The following is a 16,443-nucleotide window of genomic DNA, read 5'->3' on the forward strand; positions in this document are numbered from 1 at the left end:
TGTAAGCCTCCTAAATCGAATTTAGATGATGAATGATTGAATTGGGTGTTGTGTGTGTGTGTTCTTGCTAGAGAGAAAGAGAGATGAGGGAGATGGATGGAAATGGATGGAGGAGGTGAAGTGGTTGACTAGTTGACCTAGTCACCACTTTGCCCACTTGTCAACTTAAGTCCCTCATGTTTGTAGTCGGGTGCGGGAATTAACCAAACGAATATTTTTAAAACGCTCGAGTAAACGGGTGATGTCAAAATTAAATAGCGGGAATATAATGAACGTTACTCACGGAAACTATTAATTTAAATACGAAAGATTATGTTTTAAAAAAAAAAAAGACGGTGTTAAAATTAAATTTAACGGAAAAACGCGGGATGTTACAAAAAACTGATGAAAACAATTAGTTTTGGTGAAGACATATATAGGTAAGTCAAATAATGAATAAAGGGAGGTTGGCGTACCTAAATTACTTGGCCGGTTCAGCACGTGCTTATCACTATTAAACCTAAATAATTTCCAAAATAAATCCTGATAATATCAAGGATATCTTAGAAACTCTCTTTATTTTACTACTGCCATGATTAGCCCAATAGCTTCATATTCTACAAGGCCAATTGTTTTAAGGAAAAATTTAATGACAGACTGTCTTTAAAATTAATTTGTGCAAATAAAAGTAGTATATTTTATTTGTTGGTGGCAATTATTTATAGAATGTGAATACTTATTTTTAATTATGCAAATAAAACATATATATGTCCTAAATTTTTATTGACAACCCCTTAGAATTTTTATTAGAAAAGTTTCTAGTTTTAATTTATAATCATTTGACCTAACGTTAAATGATACATCATTGCTAAAATTTTGAAAAAAAATAAGCGATCGCATCTCTATCTCTCTCGCTAATGAAGAGAAAATGGATCAACGTCATTGCCGACTTCACTTCAGAAAAATAAGGGGCTTATGCAAGATATAAGCTTAATTGTGGTTCACTTCAACTTGATCTATTATTAATTTTATATGTTTTTATTAGAGAAATATATTCATGAAGGGTTCAAATATTTAGACGCCTCAAACTTGAATCCTACGTGCTAAAAGATATACCCCTGTGTGACTATAAAGGTCACTCGTAATAACTCCGCACTCCCCACAATGCAGGAATTATCATGTATTTAGTCGTTTTCAAAATTAATAAATTCCTTAAAATTATGCATATATTTTAACAAAACTATCATCACTTCCTTACAATAAAATCTAATTATTCAAGAAACTTCAACATTAAAAACTTCAAAGTTAGTCGAAATACATTTCAAATTTAATAACATAATTCTAAATTAAATTAAATATGAATATTAAATTCAAGAGTGTTAGTAGGTATGCCAAAAAAATAAAAGACTAAAATAGCAGTTCAATAAAAGTGTAGGGTGTAATACAAACTATTCAATCATAAATGAGGTAGTTAGACTGTAAATAAATGTAATAAAAAAATAGATGTTGATTGCTAACTAACCAACCATTAGTTAGACTTTAATGGCAGCTGATGAGAGAGAAACGCGAGCAGTAGTTAACAGAGTTAGAGAGAGAAACACGACACAAGCTGAGATCTGAAACAAAAATGGTGAGAGCACCTTGTGTTGATAAAAATGGAATTAAAAAAGGAGCTTGGAGTGAAGAAGAAGATAATCAATTAAGATCGTATGTTGAACGTTACGGTCATTGGAATTGGCGCGAACTTCCTAAATATGCTGGTATATATTTTGATTAATGAATTTATTTCATTGAATCGAATTATCTTTTGTTGATTTTGAATAGATAATTGTTTGATTTGGTGTAGAGGATTGAATTAGGGTTGTATGTGTGCTGTGTGAATTGCTAAAGTTGATGGTTGATTATGAGGTTTTGATTGAATTGATGTTTTTAATAGTTATTAGGGTGGGTTTATGAGTCACTGTTAGGTCATATGTGTTTGCATTTCAATGAGCTGATTTTGTTTTGTTGAAATTGGGGAGGAATTCATAGTGTGAATTGAATTAGGGTTAGTCAGTTGAAATTGATTTTGATTGAATTGATGTTATATGAGTGTTTTTTTATTTTTATTAAATAATCAAGTTTGTTTTATAGTTGATTAGTTACTGTTGTCATTTAAGTTTAAATTTGAATAATTTTATTTATTCTTGTTTGATTTGTGTTATATGTAAGAAATATTGGTGTGTAGTGATTTCATTAGGATCCAAAATGATATCTTTTTGGGTGTGTGAATCTTGATTTGGTAACGAATGTTATTTTTAAATATTTGATTACTATTTTTGACTTTTTTTTGTTGAATTAGGTTTAGCCAGATGTGGCAAGAGTTGTAGATTGCGATGGATGAATTATCTTCGACCAACTGTCAAGCGTGGGAATTTTAGTAAAGAAGAAGAAGATCTCATTGACAAGTATCACAACGAAATGGGAAACAAGTACGCGGTCCACTTTCATTTTCATAGTATTTCGGATCGTATTCCTATTGGGGAACATATATATTTTTTAGCCAAATAAATCCAATTTTTCTACCTTCATAGTCTACTATAATTGATTTTTTTTTTTTTCTTTTTCCAAATTGTTTTGGACTTGGTCTCTGTTTCGCAGATGGTCAGCCATTGCTGCAAAGTTACCAGGAAGAAGTGATAACGAGATAAAAAACCATTGGCACACCCACTTGAAAAAACGCACCCCTAAATACGTTCAAGACGTCTCTAGTCAAGAAAAAAATTCTTTAGTTATTGAACAAATTATGCAATTCAACGGTCAACCACCAAGCGGTATTTCAACTTCTAGTACAAATGTTATTTCCAACGAATCAATAGCATCTCACAAAATATCTGATGATTCAATCGTGTCACGAAGAGTTTATGAAGATTCATCATCAAATTCTTCAGGTGTAGAGGGACGGTTGTTGATAGATTTAAATCAAGAATATGTAGAGGAGGAATGAATATAAAGGTATGGAGTACATTGCTGATAAACCCGTACGAGTTATGATTACGCTTGAAAAGGTAAAGTTTTTCGACCCCTATTGCGAGGATTGAAACTAGTTTAACTGTTGTTTTGTATATTAGCAACAATTTCCTCAAGTTCCAAATCAATTTGTTATTTCTTTTGTTCTTTAGAATTTGTCTGGGAAATTTACATGTGCAGCACGAGTAAATCGTTGTTAAACATAGCAACTTCTTATTATAGACTACTGATGATTAATAATATACTTGTAATGATTATCTTATGTTCTTTAGATTGCCTTTGTTGGGTACACTCTAGATGTTATTAGTGTTCTTCCCCTCCTTGTGCAATGCTTTCTATTATTGAAAGATCCACCTGCATTCAGTATGATTGATTAGCGTATCTATGTATATAGTTAAGTCTTATGTTATGTATGTGCATGTTTGTACCACGTGCCAACATATGCATATTCATGTTGGAGAAACCAAAAATAGAAAGAAACCATTATGACTGTAGGAACTACACCATCCTAGTTTTGAGGCTTGTGTAGTTATTGTGTCAAAAAGTTTAACTTAAATGGGAAATTGTATTAAACGGGTTAGTTGGATCGGCTCGTTTATGATCTAAACTAGAATTATTAAAGGTAAAGGTAGCAAAACAATAGATGGTTAGAGTCAGAGTCGTCTCATTAATTTATAAACTCCTTTACGAGATAATTATGGATTCATAGTATTAAAAAAGCAACCCTTCATTATAAATAACAAAATACACTATCATTGTTGTCGAGATTGTTCAATAAAAATGGCTTTTGATTTGGGGTAATTTGTGTCGAAAGAAGAAAAAATGTGATTTCTTTTTACCCAACTTGATAACATGAATGGATAACCATGAACAACCCTAAATTATATTTTGAGGGTGGATGAAAATTATCAAGACATATTAATAGGTAAAAGTTGATGAGGTGGATGCTTATTTTTATTTTCAATCTAATGTGGGAGTGCAAAAGTCAATAAGGGTTGTAACCTGCAACAACTATTATCAACTTTGATTGTGGACTCAACTTTTTTTTACAGGGCGGAAAAATAAATATATATTAAGTAAACCTTCATTGGATCGATGAAGAAAAACATTACAAAGAAATAGTCATGTGAGCCTAAAATGAAAGACATAATTGTTATAGTTTTTTTTACTATTAAAATAATTGTTATAGTTAAAGTTAATACCGAATAATGTTTTTTCACACGCGAGATAATATACAAAAATGAAGATGATGTGGAAGTAAGATAAACTTGATAAAGTTTATTGATTGTGAAGATTGATATAGTGAAAATGAGATGATGATGATTGATGTGATAGTGTAATAACATTTGAAACGTGCTGCATTGGCTAGAAACACAATCCCAAATGGTCCCAGTTGCACCTCATGGCTGCACCCTCACTTGTGGTGCCGTTGAATAAATTTAAATGAACATATTAAAATAAAATATGTCTTATTTTTATATTTTATTTTATAAAAGATGAATCATTTACAGTTTAAACCCAAATTGATGGAGTAAAAAGTAAGAATTAGTTGATCTTTTACAAGTAACTTGTTTCGGTACCAGCATATTTTCTCTTCTACAGTATATGTTATCCAATATGTACCCATAGGACCCGTCTACTCTTACTCGGGTCATAAAATGTTTTAGATGCTTAAAACTTGCCATGATTATATCTCAACCCAATACCCAAATCCAACTCGGGTCATAAAATGTTTTAGATGCTTGAAACTAGCCATGATCATATCTAAACCCAATACCCAAAAACTTATCCTTAAACGGGTCATATGACCCAATTGCATACCAATCATGTCTATCATCATCCCCATTTTGTTTCAGCATATACTTAGCATCATGATCAGACATATCAAAATATCATTTATTGATATAGGGTAAAAATCCACTCATTCCCGCATACGCGTACCTGATACAGAATGTAATGTAACGTATCATACAACAACTCAAAAAGTATAAAATCGGTTGTATGCTAAACTAAAACACACCCATTGGCAGTGGCGAAAATATTTGAGGGCAGGGGGCCACTCCCCTCAGTCGATTTGCAATTTTTAGTGTAAGAATTTTGGATTTTTCGACTACGCTTGCAGTGGAATTTTTATTTTTTTGCCCAAAGTCTCCATATTTTGCCCCAAAAAACCATCATATTTTGCCCAATAACCTCCACATTTTGCCCAAAAACCACCATATTTTACCATCAAGCCCGCACCACATACTTGAAGGGTCATGAAAGTTTAGTATTTGACTCAATCGACAAGAATGGAAGCAGAATATTGAGAGAGATCATAGGTACTACTAGTGTAGAGCATCGTGATTTCACCTGGGGACATGAGTTGCTGAACCCATCATGAACCATAGGTTATCGTACCACTGATCAGGAACCGTGGCTAAAGGAAGTTCGAACCAATGATTGAACCCCGATTGTACTGTTGGAATAGATGGTACCAATCCATATGATATAACGGGCCTGCATATCCGTACATCTAAGAATTTATTAGTGAATCAACTATATTTGATAGAATAAATTCTATAACGGCTGAGTTTTCATTTTCCGAGTCTATTCTTATGAAGATGTTGTTTTAATTGGCTTTGCGACTCGTGAGTTTCAAGGATGTGTTATGGTAGTCATTTGTCAGTTTTAACCCCTGGCGTCGACATTCATGTAAAGACCGAGTTGTCTCATTAAGTTCGGTTTCTGATAGTTTTGCACGAGCCTATGATTGTGACTTTATGGTTGATAGATGTATATAGGGTGATTCCTTGTCCGGGTTTGGTTGCAGTTTGTGGTGACTGTTGCCGTTATGTTGCAATCATTTCCTGATTGTTTTCAAATTTTTGAGGACGTTTCAGCTCCATTTTGCAATGTTGAAAAAGAAATACTTTTAAAAGTAAAAAATAGAAGTGTTATTTTGGACTTATAAAGTAATAAAATAGTACAATACGGAGTAAGATATATGAAAACTACATACGATGCACTACTTTGTATCCAACGTTTGTTGTTAATTTGTCGAGTTCGTTATATTTGTCTAGAATCAACACCTTTGATCTAATTTTTCATCTACGATGAGACGTGATAAAATTTAAGCAAAATCAATCTAAAGTCCTATAATTTGAAAAATACACAAGTGAGAGTCATCCTAGATGATGCTAAAAATCACGCCCTTCGACTTAAACGTTTGGATTGTTGTTTTTCATTAAAGAGTAAAAAAAAAAAAAAAAAATTAAATAAAATAAAATAATGACGGATCTTTGGGAGGGTATTGGTGGACCATGGCCATCTCAAAATTTCGATAAATACTAATGTCTTGTATAATAATTCACAGCTATTAATCTCGTTCATTGGCTTTAGAAACATGCAAATTTGAATTTTGACTTTGCGCAGGTTCAAAACCCCCAGCCATTTCTTTTCTATATGTATGTTGTTATTTTTTTTTTAATGCAGTTTTAACTTTATTACTAATTTTCATTTAATAATTTAACTATAAATTACATATACATGAAAATTAAACTTTAATTTTAAATTTATATTTGTTCTACATGATGGAGTATATAATAAGCTACAGTATTTCATTTATTTGAATATTGACCTTTTTCTATATGTATGTTGTCATTTTTTTTTAACTTTATTACGGAGTACTAAATTTCATTTGATAAATTTAAATTAATAAATTACATATACAATAAATTAAACATTAATTTTGAATTTATATTTGTTCTACATGATATTTTTTTTTTTTTTGGGTGTGCTAGGGAAGGTGCTCGGTGGCGTGCTGGGGAAGGTGCTCGGTGGCTTCACCTTATTGTTTACGGGTGTTATCATTAATTTAAAATTTTTTAACCTTTTTCAACGCTTTTTGAATTAACTTTCAATCATATTTTGACCAACACTTCGTCTCAACACTTTCCCCACTACTTTTCTTTATTCCACCACCTTTTGCCACATTCGTCGACACCTCCGAAAACCGATCACTTTATCACGTCACCGCCACCACTAAAATAGTCGTAATGTTACTAAAAATATTTTAGTCACTCATTTGAATGACACACCAATGCTACACATGTGGTATATATCGTCATAAATAAATACCTACCATTTTTTGAATAAAACTGTAATATAAATAACGCATGCAAAGATCAACAAAGGACAAAATTGAATCACTGGGAATCAAAATATTAGACTAAAACATGTCGTTTAAAACGGAAATTAACAAGTTATGCTACACAAACAAATAGTTACCAACAAGGTGGATAAACTTTTAATATAACTACTAGTAGTTAACAACATGGGCTAATACTAAAACTCTAAATTCGTAAGCACTTAAACCATTCTCGATGGAACAATGAACATTGGGAGAACGTCGAGGACACGCTGATCCGCCAAGAGAAGAAAACGGAAACCCCGAGCGCCCTAAATCTTCACAAGCAGCTACAAAAGAGACCCAAAACCGCAAATACCCACATTTTAATCGTTAAAAATACTTTTTTTTTGTTGAAAGATCAACAAATTTTATTAAAGAAAAGAAGTACAAGGGGGCCAAAGGCCGTAAATCTCGAAACAAACACGAGAGAGCATTTACACGTATAATATAAATCCTACCGATCTAAGAGGTATACTCTAACAAAGACACAGGGAAAAACCCTCAACTGACAGGCTAACTCTCAGCTTTTCCTCACTTAGATTAAGCTGGGTCGATTATAATTACAGTACTAAACTTTCTTAGCGACAAAGCAATTAATAACCGACACCATTTAGGTACTAACCAAGAGATCACCTGCGAGAGAGGATGAAAAAACCCTGTAGTATTAACCGATACCTTCTTTTATTGGTGGGTTGACGTCAAATTTTCTCGGATTTGCTAGCCAATTATGCTAGTCTAAATACCCATTTTTTAGCCTTGAAGAAATCCATTCAAAGGATTTGATTTGAATTTCGGTGACTATTTTAGCGTTGCAGAGTCTGGAATTATTAAACACGTGATCGTTTCTATTTTTCCAAATATAATAGTTGGTGATCCAAACTATAGCTTGCCAAATGGAAGCTCCGGTTGTCGTTTGGATTTGTGAGTTCGAACCCTTTGAGAGCTCAGTTGTATTCGCGAAAATTGTCATGTTAAGATTCCACCATTTGAAAATTCTTTCCCATATGTCAAAGGCCATTTTGCAAAGGATGAATGAGTGGTTTATGGATTCAATGTCATCGTCGCAAACCGGGTTCGAACTCACAAATCGAGAATGGTTTAACTTTTGGTTGATAAATCAACAAAATACTATTTAAAGAGAAAACTACATGGACTTATTGTCCCGGCTACCGTCATGGTTGACGGCAACCTACCCACCGCATTATTTTCAAACTTGCCGGGAAATAAATCAAACATTTTTCCCCGTTTCATACCTCACCCCATTTCCATGCCTCCATTTAAGACCAAAAGACCTTTAACATTGTTTGCAACTACAGATATTATTAATTATTAATATTTTTATTTGTTGAAACAAAAGTATTATTAGTCGGCCAAAGTGGAATAAATATACTATTTCTTCCATGTTTTTCATTTTGTCAACCAAAAGTTACACCTAAAAGTATTGTTTAAAACAACTGATACACTGACTCCAAAAATAAATAACAAATACTTGTGTAACGGTGATGGATGATATATTAAACTTGACTTATATGCACGTTTGAATGGACATGTTTGACATATCAATTTAACGGGATTAAAATAGCTAATTCTTTTCGATCATACATTTCAGTGACATCACAACTTGAAAAGATAGCGACGAAAATCGCGGGTAAATGTAAAAATTCGTGGCAAAGGTCCTTAAAAGTGCCTATTGTTTTTCTATTTTTTTTAGTGTGTGTTATTGTCATTAGTGTGTGTGTGTGTGAGACATTACTAATGAATTTTAATATATTTTTTTTTTTTTTACAAATGCATATTTTTTTTAAAGGAAATTTCTTAACATAACTATCCTTAAAGTTTTAAGACATGTTTTGTATGTTTGTATTATTTTAATAATCACCCCACTAACATGAAAATAACCAACTTTCTAAATCTTTTGTACAAATTTTAATGCACAAAATTTTTTTCTTAAAGAAAGCCCTTAGATCACTTGTATCAGGCAAATGAAATGCCTAATTGTGATGATGTGGAGGGAAAGTAACGCCTGATTGTGGCATATCCGTGTGTCTCTTTGAGACATTTCTTTGCTTTGCGTTCGATTCCAACGCAAGAAGAAACATGTGTTTCTTAATTTTTTTTTATTAATTTAAAAATATTATTTTTATCCCCATCTAATACTTAACCCAATTATAATTTAACACATCATCACAATACTCCTAACCAACACCAAAAACCTAACCACCACTACCACACTAAAAAAAAATGTCTTATTCATAAAAAAGTGCAAAAAGCAAGAAACACGAGTAAGAAACGCATATCACCACTATAAATGGTCTTAGGGTTATCATTAGAAAACTCATTTTTTAAAATCCAGTAAATAAATATAAATTAATATATATAATAAAGTGAATAATTAAAATGAGACCACGGAAGAGAGGTAAAAGATATATTTTCGAACCCGAGCATTTGAACATATAAGCAACTTTCTATCTAGCTTCTGTAGCAATAGTGGAGTGACCTGCTATTTTTAATCAAAAAAAGAACATTAAACAATGTAAAGGAGAAAGGAGCTTTTTTCTTTTTGAACGACACATTATATTAGGCTTTTACCAAAAACTAGAAGCAAACAACAAACAACAAACTAGAAGCAAAGGAGAAAGAAGTTGTCCCATATTCTTTAAGACTCGTCCCCGTGTATGCAGGGTCGAAGAGGCGAGTTTAGCTTTATACCCGTGGGGTCACGAGACACCACTAGTTTAAGATAATTTGTATGTACAAAATATTTTTAAATTGTATATGCCACCACTAAATTTAACTACATGACCCCATATATTTTTCGAATTTAAAGTTTTTTTCTTTAATTATATACGGCGCCACTAAATTTAACTACTCGGACCACATATATTTTCGAATTTGTAACTTTTTTAAAGGTAAACCACTAGAATATAATTCAAATATAATCAGTAATGAAAAAAATTTGAAGACACTATTGAATTCTGACTCAGAAAATTATCACCACGTGTATTTAAAAAAGAGGAGAGAAAGTAAATAAAATTAAAATACTTTACAATATATGACACACCGGAACCATGGTTATTAAATACTCCGTAGTAGTATAACGTAATGGTTGTGAGTACCATGGTACAAGACTAAAATGCATCTGAAAGTTCACACTTAATTAGACTATCTTTAACGCTAACGTGATGGGATATTTGGGTCCATCACGTCACTATGCCACTATAATGTGGCGTGATGAGATGAAAATATTGTTGGCATGATTGGAGCATCACGGGAAAGAAAGGTAGGCATAAAAATATTTAAACCAATCAAAATTTAGATAAATGCATTTATAATTCAATTAATTAAATAAAAGTAATAAAATAACCCATCACACTCTATCACTATTACAAACTCCATCAGACTATCACAATTGTCATTTCAACACTATACGCTACAAAAATCCTCATCACATCCTATCACGCAATCATCAATGATTTTATGCCGACCAAGTAATACAGAAACACCTCTAAAAAATCCGTTAGTTAACTAATAACCAAAGGAATTAATCACCATACATGAATAAACTATGAAAAATATTGTACTACGTATAACTTACCGTGTCAATTATGCTGCAGTAAATAAATAAATCAATGAAGAAATGCACATAAATTACTGCATCTTGTATAGAAATTACATCTCAAACTCAAAAAGTAAAGAACAAAGTTATCCTATTTTCATTTTCTATAGCTGTAAAACGAATAAAACTAATCAAAAGAACTTGACAAAATTCATTTTCTATCGATCTATACGTATATATGTATAGGTATATGTATATATATGATAGAGTAAACTTAATTAACGTGACATCTAACCGGACGGGGTTAGTTATTCATTCCGTTAGTTCTTCTGCTAGGTCCTGAAACCGGAACACGTGGTCCTTTCGGTAACGAACTCATAAACAAACTTTTATATTTTCTCGTATTAAATCTCTTTGGCGATGGTGACTCCACATTTTGTGATGCTGGTAAATTATGGAATGTCAACGTTCTAGCTATTGCGAACGAGCATTGCGAAATGAGGATGACGGAGATGAGAACCGCAACGAGGAACTGGAGATTTAACGATTTTTTCATCGGAGAAATCGGAGTCGTGTTTATAGAAGAAATGAGGTTTTTGAGTTTTTAGTTGATAGATAGATAGATTGTGGAGCAAGTTGTTATAAGTAAAAATTGGGAAAAGTATAAGAATGGGGTTGATTGGAGAGGTTTGAAAAGTCAAAGGTTATGAAAAGGTCAAAGAAGACAGGTGTCAAGGGGGATATATACTCGTATTGAGTCGGGATTCTCTCATCTCATTGATGAAGACATGAAATTACTTTTTTTTTTTTGAGTAAATATAACTTTAAAAAATTTAAATTTAAATAAATAAATATAATAAATGGCGATTCCTTCTCAAAAATTCTATAACATGACCAATATGTTGAATTTTTTTTGAAGAGGATACTTATCCACTCGTATTTATATGCAATTCCTTCTTGTTTTTACGTTTTGAAGGTATAAATAACAAGGCAAAAAGCAGTAGCGTCAGGCCGTCATGACTCATATATTGAACAATAGCAGAATAGCTGTTAATAAATTAGTGATTTTTATAAATGTAGCACCATAAAAATATTTAAAACATTGTATATAGCAACTTAAAATAAGTACAATATTTTTGCACGTTTACAATGATGTTCTTAGAAGATTTCATAAAATAATTAATAACAACAATAATAATTAGGGTATATACTTTTACATTTATTTTTATGTAAACTATATACATCAAAAATACATTTGTGGGTCATAAACATTCAAATTATGTTTTCATGTAAATAAAATGTTACTGGTTACCTTTCAGACTAGTAAAATAAGACTTTTTTGCTCCGTTGGTCCTTCAATTATACACGAAAATGCAATTCGAGTCCCTCAATTTTTTTTTTTTGGATTTTCGAGTCCTTAAAATTGCAAAATTTTGCAATCCGAGTCCCTCCGTCTAACTTCCGTCTAAATTGGCCGTTAACCTTTGACATGTGCCATGCATGTGAGGTTAAAATCGTCTTTTTACTCTTTTCTTTGACTTTTTTGTTTCGTTGGTCCTTCGTTTATACACAAAATTGCAATCCGAGTCCCTCAACTTTTTAATTCGAATTTTTATCTTTTTTTAATCTTTAATTCATACTTTTTATCTTTGATTCGACTTTTTATCATCATCATCTCTCATCTTCTTCTTCTAACTTTCTCCGGCGCTTCGCATCGCCTTCAAGGAATGGGTAGGGTTTGTCCGATTTAAAACGCTTGTTAGTTCATGTTCTTCGTCATCCTGTTTGTTCACCGTAGTCATCATCTTCATCAAATCATCGTCAAATCATAATCGACATATCTGAAGTTCATTCGGATTCGAAATCAGGAGGCAATTTTTTTTTCCTAGGTGGTTGATCCGTAAATTTTATTTTTATTCGATTTATCTAATAATTAAACAATTTCGGTATATAACTTGTGACGATCGCTCCAAATCCATATGGATGAACACGTCATTCATCGATTTCATTGCGAGGTATTTGACCTCTATATGATACGTTTTGTAAACATTGCATTCTTTTGAAAAGGCACACCATAAATGAATATTTAAATCAAAGGTTTTCGACAGCTGATAATTTCTGTAACGACCCGACTTTTTCGACTTGCTTTTGTGCCTTGTATTTTAGCGAAACTGCGTATTTGTGCGTATTGTGTTACTTTATACTCTGAAAACTTGATATACGTGGTTTACTTCCAATTATATGTTAAAACGTGCCTTAAAGTACGTAGGATGCTTAACTTTTTCATTGGATGCTTTATAACCGTTAGTGTTACTTGCCGTTACGGATAAACCGCGGACTGCGCGCACCCTACTCTATTTGAATTTTGTCGGAACCGGAATATTTGGGCAGCGAAATATTAATTATTATTTTATAATAATAATTACTTGGGCCCTTGGATGCTTAATTTTATTTATTTAATTGCTAAAGCCCAATAGTTAGTCTTGTTGGACTTTCTACCTTGTTGGGCTCAAGCCCACCCTACTCTAGCTAGTGACCCAATTAATTAGCTCAAGTATTATTACTAGTGGCCCATAATAATAAATAAATAAATAAATAAATAATTAGTGAGTCATACTAGCATAATGGATAAGGATTATCTATTTGTCACATGTGATTCTAGCATAAGTACATGCTTTAGACAACCATTATCCATAAAGCAACATTTTGTCCCCTCCCCCTCCCTCAAAAATCACGGCCATATGGCCTTGTCCATGTCATCAATCCATGTCAATTTCCTTGCTTATAAATACTAGCCATTTGCCTCTCATTCCAACACTTGATCATTTGGTTTTCACACACACTTGTTCTTTTTTTTTTCCTTTCTAGTATTACTTGTAAGTTTTCTTTTTTTCTTCTTCTTTTCCCTTCCAATTTCGTGGCCATCATCATCATATTATGGAGATCAAAGTTCCTTTTAGCTTTGATCTTGCTTATATCTTGTTGATTCAAGCATGAATCTTTCAAGAACATGGAAGATTCAAGCTTTTTAGCTTTGAATCTTCACCAACTTTGTAGATTCATCTTTATTTTACTTTAATCTTGTTATTTTGTGATAAAGATTCAAACTTTTGTTTGTAATCTTCATGCATCTTCAAGATCCAAGCTTTATGCTTCAAGATCTTCAAGAACAATTAAGATGCAAGCTTTCTAGCTTGAATCTTCATATCTTTTTGTTAGATCTAAGTTCTTTTTGCTTTGATCATGTTGTTTTGTGAAAAAGATTCAAACTTTTGTTTGTAATCTTCATGTATCTTCAAGATCCAAGCTTTATGCTTCAAGATCTTCAAGAACACTTAAAGGTTCAAGCTTTCTAGCTTTGCAACCTTGTAACTTGTGTGAATAGGATCCAAGCTCTCTAGCTTAGGGTTTCATCACCTCATTTGACTTAGATTGTGTTCATACTTGTTTGATTGATGTAAAGTTTGTAACTTTAGTTGTTATTGTGAATTGAAATTGTGTTAAGACTAAGGATATGATGTAACCTTGGTTCATCATCCATCTAAGACTTATGAATGAGTTGTGTTCTTACTTGGTCTTAACATATTGTGTATTGATGGTGAATCTTGGTCAAAAGTGATGCTAAACCATCAACGAGTTGTACACTTGAAGCTACAAGCATCAAGGATGAGAACCGTGATGAGCATCAAGCACCAAGAACCCCACCGGAGCACTTGTCCACTGATTTTCGTATCTGATCAGACCACCTGAGCTACTGGAAAGTTGATTTTCAGTTAGTTCGGTTCGAGTAGATGATTTTCCGTTTAGGCCTCGTCTTAATCCGAGTTACGGTTTAGGATATATGGCCCTCCGATAGTCACTACACCCTATTAACGTTGTGCTAAAATTTCTGACCTACTCGCACTTAAACCGTCGCCACGGTCAAAAGAAGACGAGTTAGGTTCTGAAAATTGGTCAGCTGTTAGGGGACTCATATACGGAGCCATAGCCACTGACTATGCGTCTTTTTGATTTACGTAGAGGTCGTAGCAGCTGACCGAAGTCAGCCTATTGTTTCGATCTCTATTCTTGTCAAACTTACTTAGCTTTTATGATGATGAATGATGATGATGATGACACTTAAAACTTATTTTATGCACTATTGGAATTTATAAAGACAACCTACTGACCTAGTAACCTTTGATTTAGGTTGACGACCTTTCGGACCGACTTACTACTTGCGTACCTTCATTATCGACTTTACCACTTTTGTCACTGTGAGTTATTGATAATGCTAACAACGAACATATATTTTATAGCATTATCCCTCAAGAAAGACAAGCTTTTAGTTGCAGTTGTCCTATTTACAAGTGATATTCGTTTAAATAATAAAAGGTGAAGACAAAAGACAGATTTGACGAATTGAAGATGCAAACGACCAAAAAGCTCAAAAGTACAAAGTACAATCAAAGTGGTTCCAATTATTAATAAGAAACGTCTCAAAATTACAAGAGTACAAGACGCGAAACGCAAAATACAAGATATTAAATTGTACGCAAGGACGTTCGAAAATCCGGAACCGGGACCAAAGTCAACTCTCAAAGCTCGACGCAACGGACTAAAAATTACAAGTCAACTATGCACACGAATATAATATAATATTTAAATAATTCTTAAAATTATTTATATATTATATATATTATTATAAACCGTCGGCAGAAGAAACAAGCTCATGTGAGCTGGAAAAGCAGGCCATGCGATCGCATGGCCTGGCAGTTATAAAACCATGCGATCGCATGGAGGCCTTTTTCTGGCCACATGCCTATAAAAGGCAGGCTTTGCACGAACCTAAAACACATCTTTTTCTTCCTTCTTACTCACTCGTAAGATATATATATATATATATATATATATATATATATATATATATATATATATATATATACAATTTTAATTTTAATTTTAATTCTAATAACAAGGGTATGTTAGCGAATGTTGTAAGGGTGTAAGTCGAAATTCTGTCCGTGTAATGCTACGCTATTTTTAATCACTGTAAGTTATGGTTAATGTTATTTTTAAATTAATGTCTCGTAGCTAAGTTATTATTATGCTTATTTAATGCCGAAGTAATCGTGATGTTGGGCTAAATATTAAAATTGGGTAATTGGGCTTTGTACCATAATTGGGGTTTGGACAAAAGAACGACACTTGTGGAAATTAGACTATGGGCTATTAATGGGCTTTATATTAACTAAACGATACCTCGTTAATTTAATATATAGACTTATAATTTGATGTATTTATATATAACCACATACGCTTGACTGGGTACGGTGGGCGGGATATCTATAAATACCAATAATTGTTCATTTTACCGGACACGAAACTGGATTAATAGTTAATAGACTTGTTGAAACATGGGTGGATTACATTCAAGGGTAATTGGTGTAATTGTTAACAAAGTAGTAAAACCTTGGTTTACACGCAGTCGATAACCTGGTGTATTCATTAAACAAAGTATTAAGACCTTGTTACAATTCGAATCCCCAATTAGTTGGAATATTTGACTTCAGGAATAAGAATAATTTGACGAAGACACTCGCACTTTATGATTATGACTGATGGACTATTATGGAAAAATCTGTATGGACATATTGAATAATCCAGGACAAAGAACAATTAACCCATGAGAATAAATTAAAAATCAACACGTCAAACATCATGATTATGGAAGTTTAAATAAGCATAA

General features: G+C 32.6%; 1 protein-coding gene across 1 annotated transcript; it reads left to right on the forward strand.

Annotated features, from left to right (window-relative positions):
- Window positions 1-1,543: 1,543 nt before the first annotated feature.
- Window positions 1,544-3,214, forward strand: LOC139893014 (transcription factor MYB4-like). The gene is made up of 3 exons (XM_071876150.1): window positions 1,544-1,739; window positions 2,321-2,450; window positions 2,620-3,214. The coding sequence occupies exons 1-3, from the start codon at window positions 1,607-1,609 to the stop codon at window positions 2,963-2,965; spliced, it is 609 nt and encodes a 202-aa protein (XP_071732251.1). The 5' UTR covers window positions 1,544-1,606; the 3' UTR covers window positions 2,966-3,214.
- The last annotated feature ends 13,229 nt before the right edge of the window (window positions 3,215-16,443 follow it).

Source organism: Rutidosis leptorrhynchoides, chromosome 2 (assembly GCF_046630445.1).
Source record: "Rutidosis leptorrhynchoides isolate AG116_Rl617_1_P2 chromosome 2, CSIRO_AGI_Rlap_v1, whole genome shotgun sequence".
NCBI lineage: Eukaryota > Viridiplantae > Streptophyta > Magnoliopsida > Asterales > Asteraceae > Rutidosis > Rutidosis leptorrhynchoides.

Coding starts and splice junctions, on each gene's coding strand:
- LOC139893014 (XM_071876150.1), top strand. CDS start 1,607: ATGGTGAGAGCACCTTGTGTTGATAAAAATGGAATTAAAAAAGGAGCT. Junction 1,740..2,320: donor CGAACTTCCTAAATATGCTG/GTATATATTTTG, acceptor TTGTTGAATTAG/GTTTAGCCAGATGTGGCAAG. Junction 2,451..2,619: donor CACAACGAAATGGGAAACAA/GTACGCGGTCCA, acceptor TCTGTTTCGCAG/ATGGTCAGCCATTGCTGCAA.